Below are 25,973 nucleotides of genomic sequence, written 5' to 3'. Positions count from 1 at the left end.
ACGGTGACCAAAGCCCTCTCTGCTTTTACTTTCTTCTCTCGCTATTGCTTCTTTGCACCTGCAAAACCCGCCTGGAGAGGAGGGGAGGGAGAGAGTCAGTGCCAAGCGCACAGAGAGCGCTTTCACGGGGTGCATGGCTTGTCTTTTCTGCAGAGCGAGTCGAATAACGTCATCAAATATCAAATGTCATTCAACTATGGGCTTCAGATCAGAAGTAGCTTACACACACACACACACACACACAAGTGCTGTGTGATAGACAGTGATGCCATTTAGTCTAAATTGTTAGACTACCTGTAAGCTATAGCTCAGTCAGTACCTGTCGAACCAAGTGGTAAAGTCCAGCAGCTCCTGTTCCTCGGAGCTCAGGGGCTCGTAGCTCCCCTCGTCCGACGAGTAGGTGGAGCGCGGCGACTCCGGCGGCTCCGCCGAGTAGGCGTTGGAGACGGCGGGGGACGGCGGCACGCCGCTCTGGAAGGCCGCCGACACCGCGTCGTGCTCGTCCAGGAGATGCTGCAGGGCCCTGATGTACTCCACGGCGGACCTCAGCGTCTCCACTTTGCTCATCTTCTTGTTGGCCGCGCCGTTGGGCACGTGCTGACGCAGCGTCTGGAAGCCCATGTTGACCTGCTTGACCCGGTTCCTCTCGCGTTCGTTCCGCCGCGCCACGGTCACCGGCTGCTGCTGGGGCACGGAGTAACCCAGGCCGTTGAAGCTGAGTCGCCGCTTGCAGCGCAGGAGCTCCGGCGAGCTGGAGCGCTGTCTTTTCAGCACCTTGTTGGTCTTGCTTTGGTAAGCGGCGGCCGCGGTGGTGGTGTTGTTGGCGTGGGCTGTGGGTGGGAGTCCTGCACAGTCCTGGGCCGGTGCGTGCAAGGTGATCGTGGCGTGCCTCTCTGTCATTCCAAAGGGGCACGCGTTCTGTGTCAGTTGCGTGGTGGTGATGGTGGTGGTAGTCGTTTCCATCTCGTCCGGTGGATGATGAGACAGAGCTAATGATGCGATAGACTGCGTAAACTGGCGGACAGGAGCGCACTGAGTCTCACACTCAGTGGAAGAGGAGAGGAAGAAACAGAGGGTTGGCGAGCGCACCGCTCTCGTGTCCTTGGCGTGGGGACCGTGTGTGGCTATAGCTGGAGCGCGCAGTGGCTATCTGGGGGTGTCCAAGTCTTTCTTGACTGCATGTGCCTTGCTTGCTTACTCCACGAGCCCGATCTGATCTGACCCAAACTTTGGCAGCACTCCTCTTTTTCAACACGCGCCTGCACACACCCCCACCCCTTTGGAGAGACGCACGCTTCCCCGCCAGGCCCCGCCCCCGCTGGGTGATTCAGCCAGGCGCGTGGCTCCGGGAGCTCAATAAACAATCCCGAGCTTTCACTGCGCCCGGGAGGGAGCACGCGCTGGGCTCATTTACATTCCAATGTTTCCAACTTTGAAAGCCCATTGGTGGATTCAAACGGGCCCTGCAAACCGGGCGAAAAGAAAGAAAGAAAGAAAGACGGAGAGAAAGGAAAAAATAGGAGAGAGAATGAAAAAAAGAAAGTGAATGGTTTGGTTCTTTGAAATGCCTTTTGAATTTGACAATGTACCCCTGGCAATGTCTTCAAATTATCAGTCTCCCCCCCCCCCCGTCCACCCTTCTCTCGGTCTTTTAAAAATCTCAAATACCAAAGGACGCTTTCTTCGGTATCCAGGCTACAAGTCTAAGAGAAGAAAAATAAATGGCAAGCGTGTCTCTGTATAGAATAATTGGCCATTATAAAACCTTGCATAGAAACACGATTAATTTAAGGTAAACATAATGTTTATGACGTGTGGTATGTCTGAAAGGGCATAACACTGCCGTGCGTAATGACCCTTAGAATGAGTGCGCTACAGGTGCACATTGTGTCTGCACCGAAATGTTAGACTCCCTTGCCAGCCTGTCCACTGGCAGATTTCGTTCTGTTGGGACTCTGTGCCATTCCATCACGCAAACGAAAGCCCCGTTTTGGTTCATATTATTTAAGTTTTATCAAACGTATTCTCAATGCACGCCAGATTTTAGTTACCAATGTGTCATTCAACAGTATTTCTTAAACCAGCTATTACGCACACGGCAAAAGTGGTCTATCATAACTTAGAAGGCATAAGTTGCCTTATGACAAGTTTCATCCAAGTCATCTATGGTGGATCATTCTTTTCAGCACCACATTTGGTTGGACAGCGTAACAATTCAGGGACGTATCGTGTTTTCTTCGCTGAAATGCCCAACGGCAATGTCAAGAGCGGTGTCTTTAAAAAAAAAAAAAAGGCAATATTCATAATCTCAATCGAATCAAAGCTGATTCCTCTCTCTCATTTTTTCTGACATGCTTCACAGGCTACGCAATAACAGTCCAGTCTGGAACAGCAGCCTACTGCTTGTATGTACCTGCCACACACCCTCTATTATCAACCCACTCCTTCACTTTTATCTTAGGATTTCACATTTTCTGTTTTACTCTCCGGTGTCCTATGTCATAAATGCAAAACACTCCCAAACGCAATATATCTTGTCAAGGCACTTTCCTTACCGAATAAAACTAAGCATGTACTGACCTCTGGCGGTTAAAATAAGTAATCACACGGCACACTATCTCATTATCAAAAGCACCATTACAGACGGGGAGCTTTCGTTTAAAGCTGGGCAGAGCAGCAGTCGTGACGTTAGAATTATAAGGTTCTATCTCCATTTTTGTCAAAATTGAGTTTTCTACATAATCTGATCCTTTAGGTGTCTATTAATGCCTGTGTGGTGTTATTTTAAAAATGTTGACATTTTTTAGTTAGTAATTAATAAAATACAAAGTTTCCATCTCACAAAACATAATGGAATGTAAAAACGTTGACGCTCAATATCTCTGAACTACCTACTGCGGCAACAAGAATGACACAGAAAGAACATACATTTTGGATACAATATCTCAACCATCATAGCCTCTATCTTCAGCTAACAACAAGACCAATTATGTATTATTAGTATTGAATCATTTATTTTCCAAAGAGGACATTCTTACAACAATGTAGGGTAAAATAACACATAGGGTCACTGGATCAACCGCAGTTACAGGATATTACAGTATAGTCAGATCATACTGTGTGTCACACAGTGGAACATGTGGAAATACATACAAGCAGATAAAAAGGCACATGTAGTATCAGGTCCGGGGCTGGTAGAAACTACGTTCACCTGATAATGCAACACCTTCCTCTACACATAGATAAACATACCCTCCTTGGAGTTGAACAACTTTATGGTGGTTCTCATGCCAAGGTCTCAGAGTGAGTAAAGTACTGCACCAGCATACTCTAGCCTGCCCTCCTCTGGCCATACATCTAACTTGCTACCCCATTTGTTAGAGGGGCAATGATGCTCCTTTGGTCAGAAGCAGCACAAGTGGATGTCACTATCTGATATCCAATGTGTTAAGCATTGAGGAGGAGCGACTAACTGTTGCTGCCTGCCTTTATCAATAATCCATAAGCAAAAAAATACACCAGATGTTGACTCTCACAAATAAATGGTGACGAAAGGCAACATGTACAGTCTGTTTAATCACACAAAAGGAGCCCAATGTGTTGATAGATAGATAGATAGATAGATAGTAGGTAGGTAGGTACTTTATTGATAGATAGATATACTCAGCACTCGAGTTGAGGGGGGATGGCATAAAAACTGTAAAAATCATCCCCCTTCTAAAACTGCCATCCCCCTTTCCATCCCTTATGTCATTTTATCATTGAATGTGGTATTACTGCTATTTCAACATTTAGTTTTACGCATATTGAGTAAAATACTGTGGGCGAGGGGGCACGCACACATGCAATGACATTTTTACCAAGTCACTGACACTGAAGTCACTGACGCTGTGGGGATGCTAAAATTGTCCCCATATGATAAAATCGACCATCCCCCCTGATTTTCTTTTACAACTTGAGTACTGGGTATACTGTAGTATTCAGGCCCTTTCTTCGTTAGTCAGAGTGGCTTTTATTCATTCTTTGCCTTGTCCTGAGGCTCCATGGCTCACCAGCTCAGAGGCCCAGCTCTCTGGCAGTCTGACCCAGGATGCGTGCACTCTCCTGCAGCCCTCGAGCCTCCGTGTCTCTCAGCGGCAGGTTGAGGACTCCACACACCCCACCCCAGCCCAGCACACAGGGCAGACTGAGGAACACCTCCTCCTCCACCCCATACATGCCCTGGAAGACAACACAGACAACATGCTATATACTGTACATGTGACTTTTTGCTGACTTACTTACTTAATACAGGGAGTGCATACATTTTTGAGTGTATACATTTTTGAGTGCATACATTTTTGAGTGTATACATTTTTGAGTGCATACATTTTTTAGGGGATACATTTTTGAGTGCATACATTTTTTAGGGGATACATTTTTGAGTGCATACATTTTTTGGTCCCAGGGAGAAACAAACCCCCAATATCAGCATTGCTAGCCCCATTACTCTACCAACTGATCCCCACCACACTACACACAGAACATACATTATTCAGAGTATATTCTGAATATTCTACTCGTGTCCACTATACTTAATAGGCTAAATGGAGTAACATAAACATACAGTATAATATTCATGACTATAATCAGTATATCATATCAAACCCAGCTGCTGAGTGGTCATTTAGTGAGCAGTGCTGGCCCCTAGTGGAGACCTACGGTACTGTACCTTAATGAGGGTGGACACAGGGTGGACAGTGCGTAGGTTCTTCAGCATGGCCTGGGCCAGGCTGGACACACTCAGACCGATGGCCCAGGAGGTGTACCCCTTCAGACGGATCACCTCATAAGCACTAAGGAACATTGAGACATCACCTTACAGGAATGTCACCTCAGATGTCAGTTGTTTGTTCCTCGGGAAAACTCAGAACATTCCCACATCAATCTCCTGGAGATGGCATCCAATAAGCTAGGTGCACGATCTCACTACTTCCTGAAAGGCAGCTGGTATGAACATATCCGGACTCACTCTATTGGTTTAATTGATTAATCAGCTGTGCACTGTGTGTTCCAACGGTTTACCGCACAGCTGATTAATCAATTAAACCAATAGAGTGAGACAGGATATGTTCATACCAGCTGCCTTTCAGGAAGTAGTGAGATCGTGCACCTAGCCTATTGGTTGATTCAGAGACAGCTCAGAGAGGGAAACTCAATAGACCTATCGCTAAGCCACGCCCCAAAATAGAAATTGTCCAATCATATCACAAGTCACTACAGGCAGAAAACTCGGACAAACAACTCGCTAATATCTGATGGTGAAAAGCGAATATTGAATAGTGAATATTCTTGTCATCTTTAAAAAAACATATCTATTACTTACTTGTAAATCAGAAATTTGAACTCCTGCCATTGTAAGTCATTGAATGTCATTCAGTCACGGTCGGTCAGTCAGTCACTGTCAGTGAAGAATTTGAGCGAGCATTGTTTGTTTGTCCAGGGGTTTTCAAAGGGGCCGTGGCTTTGCGATAGGTCCATTGGAGCACTTGAAGTGCAGCATTGCTACATACAGTACAGAGGCAATTCATCCATCAGATTTCATACTACATGGAAATGCATATCTAGTAGGATATCCTGCCATTATATATACTACATTTCAGTACATTTCTACTAATCTTTCTATTCTTTCTTCATACTGAAAAAGCCTCCTAGGTAGTTTGCAGTATGAGCATTCGGTTAGAGCATATTCCCCTGAGCAGGATAATGTCGTTCATCACCAGTTACCTTTCCACCACTGTCTGGTGTACGTCAGCCCATCTCTCTGACTCAGGCCCCGCCCCTCTCTTCAGACCAGTGGTGAGGCTCTCCAAATTGACCCCTGCCACATTGGCCCCGCTCCACACTGCCACTGTGTGGACAGAAGAAGAAGTGCAATGAGGGAACTGTTTTGTAGTGAGGTAGGGCTGTTTTCCTAGTCTGCTAGTTCTGGATTAAATAACATTTTCCTTAGAAAATTCCCATTGAAGATGTAGAGGATTAGATGTAATCGGTGTGGATTACACCTAATCCTCTACATCTTCAATGGGAATCATCTAAGGAGAATGTTATTTAATCCAGAACTAGGCCTAATCTGTTTACAGTTAACCAAACCGTAGTCCCCTAGTCAAACCGATCATGCATAGGCCTATCTAACAAACACAACACACAGTGTACAATGCATTATTATACATTACAGCTAGAAAGTGAGGCTGTATTCTATATTGATTCAGTCGGGTTGTTGTTACCGCTGGAGTCTCCGTGTTCTCCTATGATGTGTCCGTGTACACTACCAGGGTGGATCTGCAGTCTCTCTCCCATCAGGTAGCGGTAACGTGCTGAGTCCAGGTTGGTGCCGCTACCCAGAACCCTCTCCTGGGGGAACCCGCTTAGCTTCCAGGCCACGTACGTTAGCACATCCACTGAACCAGCAACACCAGTAGATGGTTTCATGGAGGTTAGGTCACAATAGGTCAGTCACCAACAAGGATAACAAGGAAACCTCCACCACTCACTCCACTCCCATCTGCTAGTACAGGCAAGATATCTCCTCCACTGTTTCCCCAATAAATTTTTTCATTTTCACTGCCATAACAGATTGCGTTGAATTGTAAAAACATGAACCGTTTATGTATAATGTAAGGAACAAGCTATGCCAAGGCTAAGGACGCTCTTTTTAAGGAGACAGTCTGAGATTTGGAACTTTACAAAAACTACAACATATTTCCACCCAAAAAAGTATTTTTGGATTAAAATCATCATAGAACATCGTGGAGAAGCACAATGATTCGTTTTGCAGCTCGAAAAGTTGACATATCCCTCTACTGGGCCTTTGAAAGTCATTGTAGCTGTTAAGTCGGACTTGTGCGACTGTTGGAGTTTGTTTGTTTTGTTTTGAACAGGGTTTCCACACCTTCTGAAACATCAAATTCAAGCACCTTTCAAGGACTTTCAAGACTCAATTCCCTCATATTCAAGGACCCAACACAGCATAGTTTGAGACAGATCTAGATGAGAATTTATAGGAACTATCCGCTCACAGACAACAATTAAAAAGAGAGGCTTGAATGTGTGAACACTAGATGGTCTCTTGCCTTCTCTACCACAGCACAGCAAAACAATATATTGTGAAATATGTGTATAGTGAAGCAATACAGAGACTTATTTACTAGTTGACGAGCTAAGTAAAAAAAGAAAAAAAAATATATACTGTATATATTTTTTAGAGAGAGAGAGATGGGAATTCAAGCACTTTTAATGACCCATGTCTATTTTCAAAAACTTTTAAGACCTTGATTTCTTTTTGTCAAATTCACAAACTTTCAAGGATTTCAAGGACCCGTGGGAACCCTGTTTGAATGTAATAGTAGGCAGTAGTACAGCAGAGTGTTTTACCAGGGTTGGACACCACGAGGAGGATGGCGTCTGGGCTGTGCTGGGCCAGAGGTGGGATGATCTGTTTAAACACCTCCGTGTTCCTCTGGACCAGGTCCAGACGACTCTCGCCCTGCCTCTGACGCACCCCCGCAGTGATCACACACAGCCTGGAGTTGGCCGTGTCCGCGTAGTCTGCAAAGAAACCAGACGTGACAGGCAGGGTTCAAACCTCGGTCCCCCACCATGGAAGACAGAAGCATTTATCATTAGGCCAAGAGGACATGCTCAAGACTACCTCGTCACGAGAGTGTGATTCCAAATCACCTCTGCTACAGTGAAATAGTGCAACATGTACAGTATGTTGTATGTATGGAACATGTGTAGGAGAAAGCTCTGGTTTGAGAACATGTCATAGTACAGACATGACGACCAGGTATTAGTGGGGCATTACTGCTTTGCTTAAGAGATTCACCAAATCATGCTCCATTTGTGATAAATGATAAGTAAGTATTATAAACCCCAAATCCAGACAGTTTGGCATTACTGCAAGAAGTACATATGTGACACAGTCTGACCCTTTGGTCCGCATGTCGGCAACCGATCAAAATGTTCAGACTTTTCTTTTGAAACACGGAACTACGTTTCAACATTGTTGAGGATCACAACACAAACTCGCTAGTCAAGCCAAAATACTGCAACGAAATGGATTGGGCGAGTAATCCCCACTGCTACCTAGTTAACTATAACACTACTTTACATTGTTAGCAGGCTCACAAAACAAGCTGTGTTAGTTGACTAGCGATGTGTCATTGATTTTCAACAACGCAGAAATGTATTCACATTTTTCGAAAGAAAAGTCTGATCATTACATCAGATCCTGACATGAGGACCAAAGCGTTAGAATGTGTCAAACATTTCCTCCTTGTATCCTATTCACAGAGAGGACAGGAAACCCTTCACCAAATCTCAAAAGTCTTTCCTTGATTCCTCTTGTCCTTCCTATCCTTGCCTCTTCCTCAAAGTTCATTGGAGGAGGAAGTGTCAGTCTCCACCTCTTACCTCTGGCGGCGGTGATCTTGGGGGTGTTCAGGAACAGACTAGCGTGCTGCAGGTCCAGGACCTCCCCCAGCAGTTTGTCCTGCATGGTGTCTATCAGGGTGACGTCATCAGCCACCCCCTTTACAGCAAGACAGATGTAGCCTAGATCATTTGTGTTTGTAGGTACTTGTATAGACAGACTGCTATGCCCTTTTCATACTACTGAACCATACTGAGGTGAGCCAAGCTGAGCTGTACTATGCTTGCCTCTGGAACAGCATCGCCATGTCCATCAGATTTGCCCCTTCTAGCGAGTCCTTTAAATCTAAGCTCCAAACCCACTTGTATTCCTTAGCGTTCCCTGACTAAAGGCCTTTACTCTGACTCTTGTCTTGTTTTGTTTTGACGTGTTGTTCTGTTCCTCTGTTGCTTCTGTTGGTTGTTTATTTTCTGTTTTCTGTACACTTTAGGTGTACTTTTACTGTAAAGCACTTTGGTTGACAAGTGTCATGTTTAAATGTGCTAAATAAATGTGATTGATCGATTCATTGATTGATTGATTGCCTGGTTAGGCGTCCATCACAGTTACTGTAACAGTGCTGAAAAGGTGAAAAGTGAACAGAAAAGACGGTATCTGGGCTAGCACAGTATGGTACGGTTCAGCCCTGCAGTGTGTAAAGCCCCTTACAGTTCTGATGCTGCAAAAGTTACGCTGCACTGCACAGGACCGCAGAGTGGCTGTAACTGAACCCACCCTTTGTCAGGGGGAATATCTTTTAAATGTAGGCTTCTGGAGTTGCAATTGTATATATGAATGAATGGATGAATGGAATGAATGAATGGACTTTATTGGACAAAATATACACTATATGGACAAAAGTATTGGGACACCTGAACATCACACCCATATGTGCTTGTTGAAGTTCTCATTCCAAAACCATGGGCATTAATATGGAGTTGGTCCCACCGTTGCTGCTATAACAGCTTCCACTCTTCTGGGGAAGACTTTCTACTAGATTGGGCGAGAAGGACTGGCTCGCAGTCGGCGTTCCAACTCATCCCAAAGCACTGTGTGCAGGCCAGTCACGTTCTCCCAGACCAAACTTGGCAAACCATGTCATTATGGACCTCACTTTGTGTATGGGGGCATTGTCATGCTGAAACTGGAAAGGGCCTTCCCTAAACTGTTGTGCCACAAAGTTGGAAGCATACAATTCTCTAGAATCTCATTGTATGCTGTAGCATTAAGATTTCCCTTCACTGGGACTAAGGGGCCTAGCCCAAACCATAAAAACAGCCCCAGACCATAATTGTGTCCACATACATTTGTCCATATGATGTTTTAGTTCCGATTAGATTCAATTTTATTGTTTAACTATAATTGTAACTTGTTAAATTGTGCACTCAAGGCGTTGATGGTTATTTTCATTCAGTTAAAAGCACTTTGTGATGTGCCTCAGCTATGACCAACATTTATATTTTACAAAAGGACATTTTTTTATTGGTATACTACTGTACACTTTTTTATGCACTTTGAGATGACTTTTGACGTGCCTGTGTCAGATGTTACCTAATTTAAAAGGAAAACTATAAATAAACTGCTTGTATTTCATTAAGCCTACATTTGTGTTGGTTTGAAATGTGTCATTACCTGGTGCCTAGGCTACTGGCCGCTGAAAATGTCTGGCCCAGCAAAATGTCTTGGTTTTCAAATCTGGCCCAACTGAATTTGTAATTGAATACCCTATATGAGATCCGTTAGCAGCTCCACCATTAGAGTTAACTCGCTTGGTATTGTGGTTAGCGCGGCCGGCGGTTATGCGGGAGATCGGGGTTCGACCCCCGCATGGGGTTACACTATTCAGGGCTGCACCAACCCCCCCGAGGTCCGTTAACAGCTCCACCAAGGGAGTTAACTCTCTTGGTGTTGTGGTTAGCGCGGTTATGCGGGAGATCGGGGTTTGACCCCCCGCATGGGGCGAGTTACACTACCAAGTTCCCGTTCGCTACAATATTAACAACACACACGCCTACAGTCTTATGCAGCGACCCCCAGTGGTACAACAACAGTTTTGATTTTCCTCTTGGTGTAGACACGGCAGGACAAGCTGGGATATATAATGGCAAGTCAAAAGCTATAATGGCGCTCTCAGAGATGCATGATAGGACTCACTGATTGTAAGATGCTGAGGACACATGCCATGCCCACGTTACCCACACCCACGACGGTCACCTTGATGTTCCCTCCCCCCTCTGGTCTGGGAGTGAGGTGGTGGAGGAGCTTGTCTCTCACTGTTGCCATGGTATCTGTTTAGAATAGGATAGAACATAATATATACAAATAATAGAATACAGTACAATGTGACTGTAGGCCTACTGTCCATCCAAGGAAGAAATTGCTTATAGCCTCACCATGCAACATTTTAAAAACATTTTTAAAAACAAAACAAACAAAAAATCATATCATATTTAAAACACATTATCCTCATATCTTCACATCATACACTGAAGAAGGGGTATGATGTTCCAACTCAGCATTAGAGTAGGAGGCAAGTCCGCCAAGCCTGTACACAATGATAGAATATATTTTTCCACAGCCACTCTTTTAGAAGTCCTAACGACATCAGTCTAATCATTATTAGTTGTCCATTGAGATTTATTCATCCATACGGTTGAATAAAACACTCACCGCAGAAGGTAAACGTGCGCTAGTCTATTGATAACCAAATTACAATCAGATACAAAGTTTACCATTTAGTTTCAGAGAAGGAGATCATACAGTGTGTCAATCCAAAAATGTGTGCCACCTGTCACGCAACGAGTCCAGGTCAACGTCCCCGAGGTCGTGGAAAGGCTGAGAACCTAAAAAAGACAAGTGAATAGCTGCATTTTAACACTAGATGGCAGGAAATTCATACCTAAAAGTGTCCATGGGAACCTTTGGGAAACTGCGATGACGCTATGGGCTCTTGGATTTCACACACGAGGAGAGCGTGGTCACTGCCTGGTCAATATGTGCGCTCGGATTGCGCACGGAGGGGAGATCAATGATATCATGCGTGAGCGCAGACGCCTCGGACCAGCTAGTGCATGGTGGTGGTGCTGCACGATAGTTTGCAATTGCATCGATAGTGTGGATGTTGTTGAGGGTGAGTAACTTTTCTCACGAATCGCACACACACACTTAGCGGTCGCCTGGAACCATGCGACTCTCTCATTGCCTTTGGGATGCAGCGAAGTGAAAGTGCGGGATCATGGAATTACCGCTATTTGTGTTGATCAACAACAATGCCGTAGCTTACTTTGGGACGGAAACAACTTGAATAAGTTTGTCCTGGGTATAAGTGAAGACGTGTTTTGTTTTGGGGACTGGTGCGTGGACCTATATTTGTTCAGGATGGAGAAGATGATGTACCGTTTTACAGCTTTTGGAGCAGTATCCAGTATAGTGCGATCATATTGACTCAAAACATTTCCCGTAGTTTATTCTGAACGCAACTTTTTCTCCCACAGGAGCGAGAGTGGAGCTGAAATCGAAATCCCCGTCCAGCTCTTCAATGCATAGCAGTATGTGTCTCATCAATTCATATTAACCACATTGTGTGTGTGTGTGTGTGTGTGTGTGTGTGTGTGTGTGTGTGTGTGTGTTTGTCATGACAAGAAAACAGACTCCAGTCCACGGGGGTCCACCTCTCTGACAGTGCTGGTGTGATTTACAAGGTGGGTTTCTCCAGCCTTGGGACTCATGGGACTGGAAGCCTTCAGTGTTAAACCCTATGGACTGAACCAATCACCTCATCGCATCTCTTCACTGGGTTCAAATCCTATTACCGACAATGAAGACAAGGCATTGCTGGCATCCCTAGTGACCACTGACCACCATGCTCCAAAGGCCAGAGGCACCAGACAGGACCCCAGAACCAGTGTCCCTTGTTGCTGCATCCCACTCCTGGGCTGAGACTGAAAACACAGAGCTGTGGTTGACCTGCTCTTTTTACCACACTCTTAACCGTACCAGGTAAACCATAACAGGTTAACCATACCAGACTCTAACCTTACCTGGTCTCTCTGAACAGACTGTAACCTTACCAGACCTTAACCCTACCACTTGTACCTTACCAGGCAGACATTACATGATGATACACTCTACTGTAGGCGTGGGTAGACACTATGCTTGACCACACCACCTGACTGACACCGGCACAGCCTCCAAACACAACAGGGAAGGGAAGTGTCATGTGTAAAGGATCCGGATTTCAAGGATCCCTCTCTCCCTCAGGGATTACTGTGTAATTATATTGGATACTGCAGAGTTGGGCCTGAGGAGGAGAAAGTCTTCATGTAACGTATCTCTGCCCGCCAGACCAATGGCCAGGATTGGTTTGGTTTTTGTTCTTAAAAAGTGCAATCTATATTTCAAACTTAACTATAACAAAGCAGGCTCCCCCACCACTTTTTTTTTTAAACAGATGAAAGATCGGGCTGGAGAAATGCACTCTCAATTGCGTAGACAGAGCGACGGATCAAGATGATAGTTTTATCCGTGTTTTGAAACTGTACAGTGTTTGTTTACAATTGCAAAACAATGGAGTAAAACCAGCATCTATGTTGGGTTCTGATGGGGTAAGACACTTGAACTAATCTCATGAGGCATTTCTGAGAAGTTATCTTCTTCAAGAATCAAGGCCTTATATAATAATTCATTTAAAAAGTCCAAAAAGGTGATGTACCTATTACAGATGACCCCTTTAAGACCCTCATCAGAGCATCCCGTCTGAACTGGGCGGCTGAGGAGCAGAGAGAGGAAGTATCTGACTGGCGCTAAGCTCCTGAGATGGAAGTCAAGAGCTGTCCATTCTGAATGATCATCCCTCGGGGGAAGAGGTTGATCAACCCAAGTCTTGCGGGAGGAAGGAAGGGGAAGTACAGAATCACATGTGAAGGATCAGGGGGATCATTCTCCTCTCCCTCAGGGATTATTGTGTATGCTGGGTGATACTACGGAGCTGGGGATAAAGAGAAGAGAAGGAGTGAGATGGAACCAGGGGCTGCGGAGGCGACCCAGAGCCACCATCATCATCATCATCAGAGGAGGAAGACTGTCGCACACGCGCTGGACGACCAGAGGAAGGTAAGAGGAGTCCCACTTAATTGCAGGGTTCCCGCGCTGGTCTTAAAAAGCCTTAAAGTCTAAGATCCAGCAATCTGATTTATAAGGCCTAAAAAGAGCTTAAATGGAAGGTTTTTATTTTATTTTATTGGGTCTAAAGAATGAGGTGCTAGGTCTTAAAAACTCTTTCTACAGTTAAGTGTTAATGTTAATAAATTTACTTTTGAGTAATTATTGGATTTATTTATTTTATATGAATTATCCTTCAGACTTATTTGTCTGTATGACAGTGAAATTCCTAATTTCATCACCTCGAGGATGACAAAAAGCTCTCATATGGTGTCGCGAATAGGTCAAAAATTATATTCAAAGAGGTCTAAAAAAGGACCAAAAAGGTATTAAATTTGACTTGTTGAAACTTGTAGGAACCCTGTAATTGAAAAAGAAGAGAACCCACACTGCAGAAAACTAGGTGCTGGCGACAGAGCAGAATACTATTAAAAGAAGTAGAAGCTGCACACTCTAGTTCCAGATGCAAAACGAGTAGATTTTAATTGACAACTCATCAGGTGTTACATATTCAATCTAGCCTACCTGTCTATTTAATGGCTGTCGTGCACTATGTTGTTTGTAAGACTTGACAAAGGCTACGGCCGAAACCGTTGTCAATTAAAATCGACTCTTTTCGCATCTGGAACTAGAGTGTGCGGCTTCTACTTCTTTTAAGAGGAGTCCCACTGCCATGGCCTCAGCCAGGGATGACATTAACGAAGGTCAAAGTCTAAAGGGACCTGAACTGAGCAAAGAAACGCTAAACTAAAAGAATAATCTACATCATGATTTTTTTGGGTCTTTAACCAGAGTTTTAGTAAACGGCCCGAAAGTGCACTGGACATCATGCAAATGCTAGTTGCGGTATTCTAAACTCCCATTGAATTATCTATGTCTCATCACATCTTTGCTCATTGCTAATTGGTGCCATAACTAACTGACCTCAAGCCCTATTTTAGGGTAGGGTTGTTGAGTTCATCATGACTCAAACGAGGAGCTCAGAGTTGCTCTTAAAACTCGCACCTTGTGTTGATATGTCGGCACATAGACTTCATTTATTTAAGTTTGAAACTGAATCGGATGGAACAGGTTGAGTGACGCGACTGTAAAAGTACATGTGATTAAAAGAAATCTTGAAATGCTATTGAACAGCTATTGTCCATAATAACAAATGTAGCCTGAGCTTCTGCATACGTGTCTATACAATGTGCATACATACTGTATGCAAAGTTGCTTATGCATGTTTTATGAGAGAGCTTGTTATTGGGGGACCACGTCCCCCCATCTGTTAGCTTTTTTGGAAACCAGGATGTTGTACGTGGGCCTGCCGGGGTTCTAGTGACTGGGGGTGTCCCCCTCACGGCCCCCACCGCCTCATCCCTCCCACGGCTGGCAGCTGGGCCAGCATCATATTGGTCACGCTTGGCTATGGTCTCGAACGCTGAACTGTAGGGCTGTCGTAGAGATTAGCTAATTTGCCTTGATAAATCCGTGGGATTGGGTCTAATGACTAGCCCAGCGAAAGTCTCTCCCCTTTGAACAGAGAGGCGCTCAGAGTTGAGTCCTAACACAGAAGCTCATTCACACTCACTCACGCCTTATGTCAACCTAATTGCTTCGTCCTAATCGTCCTACCTAATTACCCCCTCTGCTTCTCCGTTGGCTCTCCTTTGCCCCAATGTTTATTGAAATGATCCTGTTTTTTGTTTTTTTTTAGCTCAGGTGGGTTTTTATAACTTCATGGGCTGGAGTTGATCATATCCCAGTTTGGGTTTTGTTCAGACTAAGGTACAAGGCAAGTGAAGGGAGTTAGAACACACACAGACCTAAACCTCAAATAACCCCCCCCCTCCTCTTGTTAAATAATGTATACGGTCAAGGAGCAGTGAGTTGCACATCTCTGATTGTGATGATGGTAGTATCATTAATTAATGGAAAAACAACTCAACATCTCAGAGACCAGTGATTCTCCCAGCGCACCATAATTGTCGGTAAGTAATTCATCTTTTACAGCCATTGGCTACATACAAACGCACAGTGAAGTGGCCTAGTAGATTTAATATCGTGCTGCATATAGCTGTAGTAAGACTATTGAATAGTCGTGTTCGATTGGCTGTTGTACTCTTTTTTCACAACGCCTCTGTGTGTTAGCCGTGTACCCCTGAATTCGAGTGTCGCTTGTCACTTTTTGCCACTGTCTTTGAGACGTAGAAAGTTGTTACAGACTCAGTATCACATTGTGTTAGGGTCAGGGCTGTTTTCCTGATCGGATAGTGTACTGTACTGTCTGTAGAATACTTTGGTTTCATTCTTTTCAACACTGTACTACAAGTACTTACAACCAGGGCAGTGGGGTGAACTTTAAGTGGATGTGATGTCCCGTGCTGATCTCAAGTGTTGGCTTGCGTCTCCTCCTCCCCGCGCTGCCCGGGTAACTTTCCCATGGATGAGTGGAGGACTTGTGCGTGGACTAGGGTCCTGTCAGCTAGATTAGCCGTAGCCTGTGAACCTAATCAGTTTACAGGGCCTGGAGAGAATAGTGGAACGTCTAGAGTTATGGAAGGCCATCAAGTGATGTTGTCAGAAGACATTAGGCTCTACTACGACTCAGCCAGGGTTTTAGAGCTTTAGCTAACTTTGTGATATTAGGTGAACAGCATTAGGTTCCTTAACAAGTATTAGGCTTTTTTTCATTTTGATATCCCTCTTTTGGCTGTTGTTGTAACCATTTTAGGAGGAGTACCGTTTAAGACGGATGGTCAGATTTGTTTATTTCTATTCAATCATCGTATCGTATTATCGTAGACTCTTCAATACGAACGATCCTCCAGTTTTGTGGCTAGCTTAGTTGTATTTAGATGACATGTAAAGTTCCCATGCAAAGGGCAAAGGAGTGGTGTATATAGATTTTGTTTTTAAATGGAGATGCAGTGGATCTTTGTACACGTGTCTTTCGAAAGTACAGTAGGGAGCTTAGTAGGTGTCATTTATCAATGCCTGTCTTTTTTCAGTGTAAATGTAGACATGAACATATTGTGTTACGTTATCATCCATTCATCCACTCAGGCAAATATATAGTGATAGCCTTTTGAGTTTCTAGGGAAATGGTGTGATTGATTGATGAAAACTTTAATTTACCTTTCCCGCTTTCTCTAATTCCCTACATTTGGATTTATTCAATACATTTTAAAAAAAAGGCTACAAATCATGCGTCTCTCATCAATGCTTCAGTTGTAAGGCACACACAGAGGGCAGGGATAACCATGAAGTCATTGTAACTGAGGCTTCTCCTGGGGCCAGTGTAAGCAGCACTCGAGTTGAGGGGGGATGAGGGGGGGATGGCATCCCCCCTGAAATAAAAACGGTCAAAATCATCCTCCTTCTAAAACTGCCATCCCCCCCTTTCCATCCCTTATGTCATTTTTATCAATGAACGTGGTGTTACTGCTATTTCAACATTTAGTTTTGCGCATATTGAGTAAAATACTGTGGGCGAGGGGGCACGCACACATGCAATGACATTTTTTACCAAGTCACTGACACTGAAGTCACTGACGCTGTGGGGATGCAAACATTTTCCCCATATGATAAAATCCACCATCCCACCTGATTTTCTTTTACACCTTGAGTACTGACTGTAAGGCACAGAGAGGCCGGAGCAAGCAGGCCACTGAATGTACGCTGTGGAATGGAGAGGAAGGCAGACTGGAGGATGGAGACTCGGGGCGCTGTTTGCAATCAGGACTTCCTCCTACAGAGACCTCTGTTCCATCTGCCACTACGGCAATCTCTGTCTCTCTTTCTTTCTTCTCTGTACTGAGGTTGAGGATTGTGCTGTTTTCAGAGGAGCACTGCTATGGCCAGATCAGATCATTGAGAGAGAAAGAGTGTGATAGATTCTTCCCCCCAATCCTACAGTTGTACCCCCCCCCACACTGGTCTCCTCTCACAGAGGGTCCAAGCTGTCACTGGCAACACTCTGTTGAGTAAAGCCTGTGCATGGCTTTATTAAAGGAGGACAGCTTGGGCATTCCTAGTGTTTGTATACCCATGTATGTTATGAATTTGAATGATTTATTATGAAATGAAATGCTGAAAATTGTGTTGTTTCATTATGCTGTTTGACTGTGTTTTGAGTCAGGGATTCCAGAGAAATAATTTCTTATCTATTCTAAACCACCTTTTAATAGAAATACAGTAGCTTTGACGTCTCTGTGATGGTATATATCGATTTAATGTTTGATGAGTAGTTTGGTTAATTTATAATGTTAGTCTTCTGGTACATGCTTATAATGCTGAGTGACGTAAATCGGAATTCAAATGTTTAGGTAATGGAGATGCATTCTGGGTGTTTCTCAGCAGGTGGTACTTCTGCTTGAAGGAGCAGGGAGATAGGGGTGAGATGAAGAGAGCCAGGGGTGATAGAGAGGGGGAACAGGGCAGTCCCTGCTTACCCAGGCGAACCTGCCGACGTAGACCTGTCTGGCCTTCCCTCTAAAGGGCCTCAGATTATACTATGCTTTACTATGCTTTGCTGTAAAGAAAAATGTTCATCCTCATCATCATAATAATAGTAATACATTAGACTTATATAGAGCTTTTCTAGACACTCAAAGACGCTTTACAAATTGAAAAGATCGAGTAGTAATAATAGAAAGAAACAAAAGGTAAATAGAAGAAAGTATAGGGGCCTAATTGAGGTAGTGCTGGGGACACATGGGAAGGGGAGGGGGAGAGGGTTAACTGGTGACGGCGAGCTTGAAGAGGTGGGTTACATCATCATCATGTAATGAGGTTCCGCTAACGATCCTACAAGAAACACTTCATTCGGTGGTCTTTTTTTAGGTTTATCTTGGTACCTTCACCAGTGACAGCTTTATGGTATTACAACTAAATGGACAGTGTAAAGGGCTCTGCACACAGCGTGCGATTTCTGTTGCGCATCAACATTCCATTTTGAAGTTTGAATGGAAGTCTATGAGAACATCGCATTTCAACACACACGGCCCCGATTTTAATCGCACGGCGAAAATTCGATTCCATTCATTTTGAATGGGAAAAAGCACAAATTTGACAGTGCGACAAAACTCGCACGCCGTGTGCTTTGTCCCATTCAAAATGAATGGAATCGAATTTTCGCTGTGCGATTAAAATCGGGGCCGTGTGCATTGCGATGCGATGTTCTCATAGACTTCCATTCAAACTTCAAAATGGAATGTTGACGCGCAACAGAAATCGCACGCTGTGTGCAGAGCCCTTAACAATTCTAAGTGTTCTGAAATATGTATTTTAACCGCGCCACGATCTTGTACCCGCCCCCAACTTATTGACAACATATTAGAGTACTTTCTTCTCTTTATAATGTGCTGGTATTGACGTGGTTTAGGAAGCAGGGTGTCTGACTACTGATGTAGGCTATTCACCGGGGAGGAAAGCTACATTATCTGAGTGCTAGGCTATATAACTCTTTGTCTCCAGAAAGTCTTGTAGTCACTCTTCAGTAATAGTGATCGTAAAAAACAGCTTTTCATCTAAGTGCCAGTGGCGGCACACGATTCCATTAAAGGTAAAATGGCCATTTTAAGGATTGTTATTGACATCATTGATTTTCTGATTATTGAATGATGTACTGTGTGTCTTTTGTCTGAAACCTGAGCTGTAAGTCTAAACCGTAGTGACTACGAACTCAATAATCACTATTTTCATGAGGGTTTCTGATTCAAGAAGTAGAATTTAAATATCTGTTCCTGAAGGCAAATTACCCAGTAGCTTATGGCAGACGATGCAGTGAATCCAATCCACAAATTCTAAGTAATTATTTATCCTAAAACTGTTGTTTGTTATATCGAGTGGGCACATCAACACTTAAACTTTCGTTTATGCTTTATTTTTAATTTTTTAAGAAGCTTTTTGGGCATTTGCGCGACTTGAGAATTGCCGGCATGAGACCCTTCTCACCAGACCGTGTCACAAATGTGATACAAAAACGAACATCTCATATGGAAATATGGCTGATCATTTGCATTAAAAACAAATAATACAAGAAAGACAAGAAACATGCCGCCACCCTATTGGTTGGTGGTGAAGCCTCATGCCTGTTCCCAGATGGTGATTTAATTCCTAAATCCTAAAGAACCAGTTTGGCACATACCCAAAGCTAATCTATTAGCCCGCAGTCTTTGGAATATCATTAATATTTATAGCTGACCATCTCACTGCAAAGGGTAAGTAGCATCATGTGAATGAATTAATTTGTGCTTAATTGATTTCCTCTTCTGAGGTTCACTTTCACTCTGGCTTTAGCACCAATGGTGAGTGATCAGCAAATATAAGCAAACTTATCAATCACATTGTATGAGTCAGATCCCTGGCCTGTTATACTGTATCCTCATGTGACTCAAACCCATTGATATAATCTCATCCAAAGCCCTTCCTGCATGTGTTTGTATTGTATGATGTTATTGTAGATAGATAGATAGATAGATAGATAGATAGAGATCTTTATTTAGTCAGGACAGTGCACGTTAATGAACAGTCACTTTTACAAAGTATGGTGACAGTAAATATGCCGGATTTAGCTGTGAGCTCATTTGCATCCGTAGTTCTTTATGACATAAAATCGTACAATAGATAAAAATAAAAATAAAGAATAATGGGCAACATCACAACAGAATACAATAGGACATCAAACAATGAGTATGTGACCATCGGGACATACATCGGTGCAGTAGAAAATAAAGTGCATAGGTTAAAAGTGCAAAATAAGACATAAGAAAATATGGTAGTGCAATTGTGAAGTGTTTTGAAGACCAGACAGGACCGGAGAGAGGACATTGTCGAGGAACTGAAGCCTCCGACGTTGACTCTCTTATACTTGTGTCATGAGACGTAACGATAAAACTGGAAACTTGGTGTCAGATTTAGAAAAGCAGTGAGGCAAACCAGCTGATACCAGATGGGCCTGACCAGAGTTACTGTACCTGGGTAGGATTGCTGCAGCGATGGAAACTAAACTCTCGTCGCCAGATGTCGAGGAGGATCTGGTCAGATCACCGGGGCAAGATGGTGACGAAGAGAAATGTAGAGCCCTGGACTCCTCACCCACATCTGCACGGAAAAACGATGCCTGGCTACACCTTGAACACACCTGCTTTCAAGAAAAGCTTTTTCCTCAGTTCCGCTTACTTAACTTACACCTAACTGTGTGGTGAAGCGCAGCTTGTCTTTGTTGTGCGTTGTTACCGTTATGTAACGCTCATATTTCCTGCCCTCCGTAACCTGAAATAAGATAGTGGAGGCTTTTAATCCCGGCTTCATACTCCAATACACAACGTCATCCTTACAGAGGTCTCCCTTGTTTCAACCTTTCCCCCTGCCTCTCATCTCGCCCTGTCCATTCTGTGCTAGTGGAGGATGCCTGCTAGGTTGGGGGTTATTGATGACTAGCAGGAGCCAATTAAGGTGGTAACAGGGTATTAACGAATGATTATGTCCATCTTGAGACCAGAAATAATTTAATTGTGACATCCTGGTGAACCTGAAATCCCCCCACAGATAGTGGGGAAACGAAGTCAGGAATGGAAAGCAGAGACTTATGGGTAAAGTCATGCCACGTCATAGCGCTACAACAGTCATTTGCTTTAGGACACACTACTGTAGGGCTGACCCAAAGCACCCTGTGCTGGCTCAGACAATTTCCTTTCACATTGTCCTTTCCAGCACTGTCCAGCACCGGCAACTACTGTACAGTGGATAATAATAATAATAATAATAATACATTAGACTTTATATAGCGCTGTTCTAGACACTCAAAGACGCTTTACAAACTGAGAAGATCGAGTAGTAACAATAAAAAGAAACAAAAAGTAAATAAAAGAAAGTATAGGGGCCTAATTAAGGTAGTGCTGGGGACACATGGGAAGGGGAGGGGGAGAAGGTTAACTGGTGAAGGCGAGCTTGAAGAGGTGGGTTTGTGAGGGCCTGTTTAAATGTCGGGAGGGCGTTGGCTGCCACATAACAAACTCATCCCAGTAACAGCTCAGCTCTGTTCGGCTCAGCAATGTGAATCAGGGTGAAGTCCCTGTACTTGTACCTGATTATTCAGGTGTGATGACAATTCCCTTCGTAAGCTCGCCTCCTGCCTTTGCCTTAGAGTTCCCCATTACTCCAGTACAATAGATGAGCAGTGTAGGTGTCCCATCCGAAAGATGACTCAAAGTAATGCAATATACAGTAGTAGTATTCCCTGTACACGAACCGGTAACCACTCTCGGTCTCGCCTGTTAGAATTCTAGAGGGGTGAGGTCAGACTCGGTTATCACACACAGTCTTGTCATTCCTTCCGGCTGTGTTAGCGAGGCAGCTACAATTTTCCTCCCTACAGGCGGAACAGTACTCTTGTCACTTTAGCGCTGACCTCCATTTACAGCTTTGACGAGAGGGAAGCCTCAGCCTCGCCACGGAAGAGAGCAGAGCGGCGGGAACATTGTAGAGTGACATCATCTCTATGAATATTGCAACGAGAGTAGTGAAGCCCATATTCGCATGATTATGTCGTCGTAAATTCAGTCGGGCTTGCTCATGCAGTTGCGCCGTGATGGTTGGCTCCCACTGGACGGGCTATGGTTTAACGGGAGTGTTCTTCAGTCAAACAGTACATACAGTGAACAGTGATTACGGAATAGATGTTTTCAACTTTAAAACATCGGAGATTTTTCGGTTTCTCACAGTGGCTGTCTGTCTGCGTAACAATAGGAAGGCTTGGGGTGTTGTGGACTTCCTCATACGATTTCAAGTGAAACCGTTGCAGGAACTTGATAGCTCCTATGTGTGCCAGCCAGCCAGCCAGCCAGCCAGCCAGCCATCCTTCAGTACTCATTTACTCTGTCTGTGGCCTCTATCCTCCTCCCCTCTCTCTCTCTCTCTCCACGCTCTCATTCTTCCTGTCTCTCTCCCGCTCTCTCTCCTCTTGTCATGCAAATCAGTCTCCTCCTTTCTCTACTGCAGGAGATTAGCACAGAGGGGTTGTGGCCTATTGACCAGCTGTTCTGTGTGTGTGTGAGTGTGCGCGTTCCTGTGTAGGTTGCATAATATCGCAAGAACATACAGTATTACAAGATAGACTAGACTAGTCGTCTGCCAGTCTTAGCCAGAACCCTGATGCAGTCATCACCACCAGTGAGTCTACTGTCTGTATGCCTGAGTGCTAGGCAGACGCTGGCAGTGATGTCAGCCAAGAGTTTCAGTGTAACAGGCTAATCCCCAATTCCTCAGCTCCTCTCCTCTCCTCATGGTTCTCTCTGGCAGGAGGCTGTCAGCTGGACATCACTGACCACGGCGGCTCGGGAAGCTTTGAGCTCTGAGAGGGACAGGTGGAGGCAGGCGGAGCAGGCTGAGCGGGTACCGTCGTTAACCCTTTACTCACTCACACTGCCTTGCCACTGGTTGAATGGAGTGTTGCCTATTGCTAGAACATTAGTATGAATGAATGAATGAATGAATCTTTATTTCGAACATGATTTGTTTGGAAAAAATACAAACGAAGAACTAATAACGAAAAATACAGGTATCACTGTTTGAAAGGGAGTAGGATGAAGCCTAAGCTTATCAGTATCTTATCTATGATCTTAGAACATAACAGTATCTTATCCACTGGCTCCTTGCCAAAGGTACACAGGCAAGATCATCTCACCTGTAAAAATAACACAATATATCCCCACAGACGCTATATTATATGACATTATCTACCTTCCAGAGAGATAAAACATAACAGCACAGTGGTTAAATGAGTTTATGGTCTTTTTAATGTTAACTCTCACTATCTAGCCTCCTCACGTTCCTGAGTGTGGGGCTGCAAGACTATGTTTGTGTTCACACCATACTGTACCTTCATTACCTGTCAAACCTCATATACACAAACACTATATTATAATATTATAGTCTGTGTTTTGCTGGGAGGGAGGGGTAGGAACCAGGAAGCCACCCACATTCGGGGATCAGGGCCTGCACTGCAAAAAGTAAATCGAAGTCAAATTAAATAGCTTAAATCAGGGCAAAATATGCTTGTTTTTTGTCTTACGGCAGTAGTTTTAAGACATCTTTCACTCGTTTTGGAAAAAATCTTGGGTGAAATTGAGTGAAGTGGATATAAGTGTCGGCAGATATTTTGCTTATTTTAAGTAATATGTCCCCCATTTTACAGCTTTTTTCTTGTTTTCGAGAACTGAGTTTTTGCAGTGTGAGTGTCAGAAGGACCGTGGATTAGGGCTATAATCTACTAGATTGGCTCATGTTATGTCTGGTCATCTGTGGTGTTGGCTATATGACCTAGCATTGACATAACTGCTTGCCTACTCCGGGCCCAGGAGGCTGTAATCCCTGGTCCAGCTGCACTGGACACCGCTACTGCAGTCGTAGGCTGACCTACTCTCCCAGAAACAGAGCCTGGAGGTTGGATGTTGGATCTGTTCCACTGGTCCGATTGTTCTGGTTCATGGAGATGTTCTATTGAGGTCTTCTACAGGGATGTTCTTAATTCTAGAACTTTTTCTCAATTCCATAAGCCTGATTTGGTCAAATACTTGAATATGACCAAAGCTACAAGCTTTCTTCTTAGAGTAGGTAGGCCATTTTAGCTGTATCTCTGTTATATTGTAACACTTGAATCTGGCTGCTTTACTCCAACGGTTTAACGTGGTCTTCCCTTATTGACAGCATAATTAGCCTTTTGAGGAGACAATTAACATGGTTTTGCTTATTTTGTTTGGGAAAACCCCCAATAATTCACTTGCATCTTTCTGCTACAATGTAATGACATTAAAAATACCATAATGACATTTTCCTATTCTATTTAGGGAATGTTCTCTCATGTAAATTGATATGCAAAGACAAATATCTGAATTGTTCAAATCTGAAAATGCAGAATGTACTATTCCCCATGTACTGCCATTGTCTTCTGGTAAAGTAAATGTTACAAGGAATCCTTATAGGTTACATGTCCCCTATGGGGTTACGTAGAGGCCTTTACAGATCTCTCTCTCTCTCTCTCTCTCTCTCTCTCTCTCTCTCTCTCTCTCTCTCTCTCTCTCTCTCTCTCTCTCTCTCTCTCTCTCTCTCTCTCTCAGGGCAGGATAGTTAAACTCATGGAAATGGACTATCCTGGTGATCTTCATATTCCTTTCTCTCTCTCTGTTACTCCTTTTCTTTCCCTCTGTCTCTACCTCTGGGCTGAGCTGTGTGAGCTCTGTAGCGCCAGGCTGTTGTGATGTGATCAGAGCAGACTGGTGTCGAGGTAGGCAGGTCATGCCAAGGCTGTGCCCCTCTCCCCTCGCCTTCAGTATAGAGACGTGTCTCACCTCACACCTTGCCCTGTCACTTCACATTTTGGGGGAATGTTTCGACTTTTTCGACCGCTGACTCCAATATTTCCATATTCCTTGTAAGGAGAACTACTATACACTTCTACACTATCAAGATATTGCTGTGTAGAATGTGTTCAAAGTCTACAAGCCCCTGGCCCTAGCATAGATTGCCTTTTTCTTGTTATGACTGATGGATAGATCACTATTGTTCTAAGTCACTTTGGATAAAGGTGTCTGCTAAATGCAAAACATTTAAATGGAGAGAGAGAGAGAGAGAGAGAGAGAGAGAGAGAGAGAGAGAGAGAGAGAGAGAGAGAGAGAGAGAGAGAGAGAGAGAGAGAGAGAGAGAGAGAGAGAGAGAGAGAGAGAGAGAGAGAGAGAGAGAGAGAGAGAGAGAGAGAGAGAGAGAGAGAGAGAGAGAGAGAGAGAGAGAGAGAGAGAGAGAGAGAGAGAGAGAGAGAGAGAGAGAGAGAGAGAGAGAGAGAGAGAGACCCCGGAGTGCCCTGAGTGCCCGTCGTTTGTCCACTTGTGAGTGAGAAAGAGGGAGAGGTGTCGTGTGTGTCTCTAGGGGTTCTGGTGAGAGCTTTTTTTTTTTAATGTTGTTCCTTAGCCAAGGGTGTGTGACAATGTGAGTCACGTTTGGTGTGACCCAAAAATACCGGTGAAGGCGTTCTCCCACTAAGCGAGCACTGTGAAAGTCTGACCGAATATTCCTCAATGGCTTTTTTCTTCGTACGCAATGTTGGGTTAGCTATCGTGGCCATGATCACTGTGCTCAGTGAGTAAAGATAACTCGTTTTAGTTGCTTCAGCTACCTTCATTCAATTGACTCAACGACAGTGGCAGTTCTGGGTTACCCATTAGTTCACAGTGAAACTGCTCGTAACGTCCACACAGACTTGTCTTGTTGCAGACATTCCCTCACTCAACCTTTACTTCAACTCTTTTGTAATTTTCAGGAAATGTGAGAGAGGAGAGAGGGGCGGGGGGGGGCGAGGGAGAGGGGGTGATGGAGAGAG

General features: G+C 44.1%; 3 protein-coding genes across 4 annotated transcripts in view; 1 reads left to right on the top strand and 2 right to left on the bottom strand.

The window, feature by feature from the left end:
- Window positions 1-312: 312 nt before the first annotated feature.
- On the bottom strand, window positions 313-963 carry LOC308165093 (achaete-scute homolog 1b-like; the record flags this gene model as incomplete). Its single annotated transcript, XM_080539191.1, has 1 exon — window positions 313-963. One exon carries the CDS (start codon window positions 961-963, stop codon window positions 313-315), a length of 651 nt encoding a protein of 216 aa, XP_080395317.1.
- Window positions 964-3,002: 2,039 nt separating this feature from the next.
- Window positions 3,003-11,261, bottom strand: LOC308164979 (L-lactate dehydrogenase B chain-like). 2 transcript variants are annotated; one of them, XM_080539064.1, is made up of 8 exons: window positions 11,185-11,261; window positions 10,607-10,740; window positions 8,455-8,572; window positions 7,414-7,587; window positions 6,267-6,440; window positions 5,767-5,890; window positions 4,712-4,835; window positions 3,003-4,221 (listed from the first exon to the last, which is right to left on the bottom strand). In XM_080539064.1, the coding sequence occupies exons 2-8, from the start codon at window positions 10,733-10,735 to the stop codon at window positions 4,057-4,059; spliced, it is 1,008 nt and encodes a 335-aa protein (XP_080395190.1). In that variant the 5' UTR covers window positions 10,736-10,740; window positions 11,185-11,261; the 3' UTR covers window positions 3,003-4,056. The 2 variants fall into 2 exon arrangements, with proteins under 2 accessions (XP_080395190.1, XP_080395191.1); XM_080539065.1 differs by having other exon boundaries at window positions 11,123-11,212.
- Window positions 11,262-13,447: 2,186 nt separating this feature from the next.
- Window positions 13,448-25,973, top strand: part of LOC308165092 (neuron navigator 2-like) — a gene marked incomplete at its 3' end in the record, with an annotated part of 50,608 nt that continues 38,082 nt past the window's right edge. The window contains exon 1 of the mRNA XM_080539190.1: window positions 13,448-13,564. Within this exon, the coding sequence (XP_080395316.1) occupies window positions 13,469-13,564 (96 nt within the window). The 5' untranslated portion in view covers window positions 13,448-13,468. The remainder of the gene's footprint in view (window positions 13,565-25,973) is intronic.

This window comes from Nansenia antarctica (assembly GCF_963989245.1).
Source record: "Nansenia antarctica genome assembly, chromosome: 9".
NCBI classification, from domain to species: domain Eukaryota; kingdom Metazoa; phylum Chordata; class Actinopteri; order Argentiniformes; family Microstomatidae; genus Nansenia; species Nansenia antarctica.
Note: the sequence above shows the minus strand (reverse complement) of the source record. Positions and strands in the feature narration are given on the sequence as shown.